We start from the raw sequence: 6,013 nt of genomic DNA on the forward strand, positions 1-6,013 counted from the left end.
TCTACACTAGTCTGGATAGCAATAAAGCGGCACACAGTTCCTTCCGCGGAATGGAGAGTTCTTCCGAGGGGGCCAGTTTTGATTTACTGGTTAGAAGACAAAGCGAGGCCGACCCATCGGCAAATAGACTTCGGAGGTAAATGCATGCTCCATATGCTACTGTAGAAGCATCTGAAAAACCATGTACGTCATAGGTTACCGCACTGTCGGAGAGCACGCATCTTGGAATCTCAATATCATTTAAATGAATCAATGAACTTTGTAACTCTTGCCACTGTTCCTTTATGTTGTCGTCCACAGGATCATCCCATCCAATCTTAGCTTGCCACTGTTGCTGCGCTAGAAGTTTCGCCTTCACTATTACCGGTGACACCAGGCCTAGGGGATCAATGAACTTAGCGATTTCTGAATACAGTATTCGTTTTGTCAACAGTTTTGGGCCCAATGGATTCGTATGATTTGCGATGGAAAGTGTATCTGTGGTAGGATTCCAACGCAATCTGAGCACTTTAATAGCTGAATTCACACCACGGTTTTCGGAAGCATCCATTTTCTCCTGCTCATCGACCGGTATGTGCTCGAGGAACTCTTGCGAGTTGGAACACCACTTATGTATAGGGAAGCCTCCCTGGTGAAGAAGCTGCTTCAGCTGGTTCTGCGCCTCAAGGGCCTGTTCCACTGAGTCTGCACCCGAGAGTACATCATCCATGTACGTCTCTTCCTTTACTATGCGCGTAGCAATAGGAAATTCTCTACCGTCCTCTTCGGCAAGTTGCAGTAAACATCTTGTTGCTTGGTACGGTGCCGAGGCAGTGCCGTACGTGACAGTGCATAATTCCCACACGCGCAAAGGTAACGACGGCTTTTCTCTCCAGAAAATTCTCAAAAATCGACGGTCCGATGGAGCTGCGAGTATCTGGCGGTACATTTTTGAAATGTCTGCGGTGAAGGCCACTCTAAACGTACGGAATCGTAGCACAATATGGTATAAGTCGTTTTGTACTACTGGGCCGATCTGAAGTACATCATTAAGGGAAACTTCCAATGGTGAAGATTTTGCGCTTGCGTCGAACACGACACGGCATTTCGTGCTCGAGCTGGACGGCCGCAGTACTGCATGGTGCGGGAGGTAATACACTTGTTGGTTTGGTACGTCCTCCGACTCGGCTACCTCACGACAATGACCTAAAGACTCATATTCCCGGATGAAGTTAACGTACTGGGTTTGCAGCTCAGGGTTTCGAATCAATCGTTTCTCCAGCATGAGAAATCGCTTCAAGGCCAGAGAACGACAATTACCCAGCTGGGAAAGATTCTCCTTGAATGGTAGCTTGACAATAAACCTTCCTGTTTCATTACGTTGGTAAGTGGAAAGAAAATGTGCCTCACATGCTATTTCGGCTGTTGACAGTTTTGGAACGTTAGGCACTTCTTCTGTTTGCCAGAACTGTTGCATTTTTCGCTCGATGTCTTCGACGGTTGTGTGCGAATACTGGAGGGACACGTTGACTACGTGCGGATCAATGATGACACCAGCTACGACCCATCCGGAGTGTCTCGTAGCTGTGGTAATCCATCGGCAAGATGAATCGAACTCGGTTTGAGGATGTCAAAAAATAGTTCTCCACCAATAAGCAAATCAACTTTGTCGGGTGTATGGAACTCAGGATCGGCAAGCATTATTCCGTCAGGGATCATCCATTGCGAGATGTCAATTTTGGAGGTTGGGATTATGCCCGTTACTCTCGGGGTAACTAGACATTCTAGCTCGGCGTGGTAAGCAGACACGCGGGAACGGAACTATACTTTCACCTTATCACGGGCGTGGGTACGTAAAGCATAGATACCCACGATAGGACCGTTGGCTGGTGTCTTAAGGAGGCCTAGGCGGTTGGCCATTTCTTCGGTTACGAAATTCACCTGAGAACCACTGTCCAACAGAACACGACACAGGTGCGGTTGACTGTTTATGTCGAAGACCTCTACTAGCGCAGTTTGTAGTTACACTGTTTTGGCGGATTCCATAAAAAACGAGGAGCAAGTGGTTGAAATAGGTGGCTCAACCAGAGCAGGTGTTTGCTGTGCAGTAGCTTGGTTTGGAACGGCAATAACCGATGGCTGATTTGCCATTTCAACAGGAGCAGAAACATTGGATCTGGATTCTTTGTTGATGACTCCATCGTGGTGAAGTAATGTGTGATGACGGCGTTGGCATTTGTGACACGCTTTATCGGAAGGACAATCCTTGGCTCTATGTCTTTTGCGTAGACAGTTATAACATACTCCAGCAGCTCTAATCTTCTCGATCTTCTGGGCAAGTGTAAGGTTGGATAGGGCTGAGCACTGGACATTTCGATGTGAACCGCCGCAAATGTCACAAACAAGCGTAGATTGTGATGAACTAGTCGAAACGGCATAGCTTTTCTGTGGCTGAATCTTTGATTGGAAAGGAACTTGCTTCGATTTGATTGGAGCAGCAGCTGCCTGGAAAGCAGTTTCGCAATTGTCTAGGATTTGGCACCTAGTTTTCAGATACTCTATGGTTTGCTTGTACTTCGAGAGTTCTCCCTTTTTCAGATTGACGTGTGGTACTATCTAATGCCGAAACGATAAGGAATACAAAAAAATGCTCTGCAGTACCGTTGATTTCTTGATCGAGATAACGAAGGCTTTCGATATGATTGGTCGCTTCATGCACGAGGGCACGTAGTTCTTTATACGATGGTGATGAAATTGTCTTCAAGGATAACAATCCGCGGTAATGAGTCTCGATAATCGCACGCTTGTTGTCGTAGCGATCCATAAGTACATCCCAGGCTTGTTTGTAATTACCTTCACTCAGAATTTTAGCATCCAGAGCTCCGGCGGCATTTCCAATAAGCGCTTTATCAAGATGATATAGCTTAATTGCATCTGTATCCCCGGAGTTTGCCATCAGATCATTAAAAATAGCCTTAAACTTCGGCCATGCGGCATAACTTCCGTCAAATGTTGGAATTGGCATCTTTAATGGTTGCTGTTGAATAATAACTGGTTGAGCTGGTTGGTTTATTGGAGATTCTGGCACCGCTGTATTCTTTGCTGCCAAAAGTAACTCCTCTACGGCATTGCACACGTCATTATATATGCTCTCGAACCCAGCATATTCCTCTTCTTGCTGATCCAAAGCATCGTCCGATACAAAGGAAAGTACCTTACTGTGGAATCCACTGTACTCCGAATATACAGCAGACAGATTTTTCGACAGCACATTTAATTGTGCCAATCCAATATTAGAATTAGTGATAAGTGTACGTTGAATCCGCACCAACTTTTGTTTCACTTGTGAGCGCTGACGGCACACCACACGATATTTATTCTCGTTGTCGGGATTCATAGTAATTTCTTCTTCGAATCCATGAAACGACGCAGATCCGTCAATATCACCGTTTTCCGAACGCGACGGCGAATGCATTACGGGCATTCTCGAAACTTCTACTTCAAACGCGCGCGAACACGTTCAAACACGTTTACTTTTGCTTTTACGCTTTAGCCACAATCGCAGTTGCTGTAGCAGGATAGCACAGAGCGACTGCGTTTTCAATTCTCTTTTGGTAGGAAAATAACGCAGCACGGATTTTGCTTCTTCCGGGTGGCTCCTGATCCGGCTCGAAGGACCAAATTGATGTTCGCACTGGAACGTCTTGTGCTGGACTGTAAACACCAGAGGGGAACGGAGTTTGCAATTGGCTCAAAATTAACTCTAATTAGTCCTGAAAAGAACTGGGGGAATTGCCTTTTGCTCAGCTCCAAAGGAAGAAGAATGCAGGAAAAACAACTTTGCTGCTATGCTACCAACTATTTATTCTCTTCTTTGATCTTCTGCTACTGCTGCTACGATGTGAATGGTTGCGCGACAAAAAACTGAATGAACGCTTTCCCTTTCAGAGGGTTCTTTTATAGCAGCTGCGGTGGCTCGCATAGATGCTGCTTGATGCTGATTGGTCGTGGTTAGTTTTGGTGGGGAGACGGAACACCTACATTGACAACAGGTTGTTTAGAATTCCTACGTTGTCTGGAAGCAATAATTTTTAACCTTACAGGACAATTAAAGAAATTAGATTTATGATTTCCCCCACAATTTACACATTTGAAACTATTAGTGGTCTCTTTCACGGGGCAGATATCTTTCGTGTGACTAGTGTCACCACAAATCATACATTTTGCTGTCATATGGCAGTTTCGAGTTCCATGACCATAGGCTTGACAATTCCGACATTGCGTAAGATTATGGATTCCTCCATGTCTCTTGAAATTTTCCCACTTTATTCGCACGTTAAATAAAACACGTGCTTTTTCCAAACATTTTTACAATCCAACCAATTTATCCGAAACAAGTTCATTAGAAAAGCAGCACATCTTCTTCATTAAAAAATGTTAAATCTGAAAGTAAATACAGTATGGGTTTGATTTTGAAATTACAGAAAATCGAGAAGAGTGAAACACTTAAACAATCTTACTTACTTGTACCAAGTATTCAATAATCATTTAGATATTGAGAATTATTATCTTTTTGGATTGTAACGGATACATCAATAGTTTTGATTACAATTCGAATATTTCCGAAAGAATAACAAAGGTGTATTTTAAACTATATAGTACTGGAACTTATTGAATAATAATTGTGGTAGGACCGATTCAACATCGGAAATCACGGAAATCAGAAAAGTCAGCTTGGACCTAGCACCAGAGAATTCGGTACACGACCAAACAACATGCTCAATGTCGTGGTAGCCATCGCCACAAACGCAGTGATTACTTTCCACAAGCCCTATACGAAAGAGATGCGTGTTAACCGTATAGTGATTGGACATAAGTCTGGACATCACGCGAATGAAGTCTCGACCTACATCCAACCAGTAGCGTAGCTAGGGGGGTGCGGTTGGTGCGGTCCGCACCAGGCCCACCACCCAAAGGGGGCCCCAAAATGTTGCGAACACCGAACCGCCTAACATGCCCATCTTCTTGCTTTTTGGGCTTCAATTCTAGGTGAAATCAACGATACTCAGAAATACTTCCAGCAAAAGAGTCTGAATATACAGGAGTGTGCTAACAACTTAATGGCATTACAGAAGTTTCGACCGACAAGCGAGAAAAAATTGTGGAATGAGCTCTAAAGTATGCAGAAAAAAGTGTACTGACTAGAAATTGACCAAGACCCGCCCCCCCCCCCCCTCCGTCGAAAGAAGTGAAGCCAGGTGAAGAAGCGCAGACGCTGGACTAAGCTATAAGGAAGAATTAAGACGAGAAATGATATCATCAGTTGACAGGATTATCCAGGAAATTGCCACAAGATCTCAACAGATTGATGAACTCGCAGAGGAATACGCTTTTTTAACCCTCGACATTCTTTTGGATCCTGTTGCGGAGCTGGATTTAAAGAAGGCTTTAGGAGAAATCGATAGAGACGAATTCATTATTGAACGAAAACGGCTCCAAGACTACGTTTCGGTTTCAACAGAATTCAACAATATTCATCTAGGTGGAGCAATAGAGCTTTGAATTTTATTCATAGGTATAAATTGATCGATTCGGTACCAAACATAAAAATCGCTCTCAGATTTTTTTTTAACGATGGGAATTAGTATTGCAGCTTGCGAAAGAAGTTTTTCTAAAATCGATCAAGAACTATTTGAGGTCAACAATGAGTAACTTGAGATTAACAAACTTGCCATTTTATCAATCGAACGTGAAATCACTGATTCCCAGTGGTGGGCACCGCTAACTAAAAATTTAGCGACGCTAATCGCTAACTGGAAAATTTAGCTCGATTTTCACTAAACGCTAAACGCTAAATCTATACTGGAGGCACTTTCGCTAATCGCTAATCACTAACTTATTAATACATAAATTGTCATATGGATATGTTTACTGCTCATAAAAACAAACGAAAATAATTACTTTTGAGTGTTATGTGGTTCAAAACTCATGAAACAATCATACTTGAGAATTTTGTGAATATGAGAAGCAAAAA

General features: G+C 43.3%; 1 protein-coding gene across 1 annotated transcript; it reads right to left on the minus strand.

The window, feature by feature from the left end:
- Position 1: 1 nt before the first annotated feature.
- On the minus strand, positions 2-3,454 carry LOC129728684 (uncharacterized). Its single transcript, XM_055687135.1, has 4 exons — positions 2,641-3,454; positions 2,006-2,591; positions 1,807-1,930; positions 2-1,594 (listed from the first exon to the last, which is right to left on the minus strand). The coding sequence occupies exons 1-4, from the start codon at positions 3,452-3,454 to the stop codon at positions 2-4; spliced, it is 3,117 nt and encodes a 1,038-aa protein (XP_055543110.1).
- Positions 3,455-6,013: the final 2,559 nt, after the last annotated feature.

This window comes from Wyeomyia smithii, chromosome 3 (genome assembly GCF_029784165.1).
Source record: "Wyeomyia smithii strain HCP4-BCI-WySm-NY-G18 chromosome 3, ASM2978416v1, whole genome shotgun sequence".
Lineage (NCBI taxonomy): Eukaryota > Metazoa > Arthropoda > Insecta > Diptera > Culicidae > Wyeomyia > Wyeomyia smithii.

Excerpts from the sequence above, each read along its gene's own strand:
- LOC129728684 (XM_055687135.1), bottom strand. The coding sequence starts at position 3,454 with ATGCATTCGCCGTCGCGTTCGGAAAACGGTGATATTGACGGATCTGCG. Across the intron at positions 1,931-2,005 it reads ATGGAATCCGCCAAAACAGT|TGGTTCTCAGGTGAATTTCG; the intron begins GTAACTACAAAC and ends TCTGTTGGACAG. Across the intron at positions 1,595-1,806 it reads ACGCCCGTGATAAGGTGAAA|TTCGATTCATCTTGCCGATG; the intron begins GTATAGTTCCGT and ends CCTCAAACCGAG.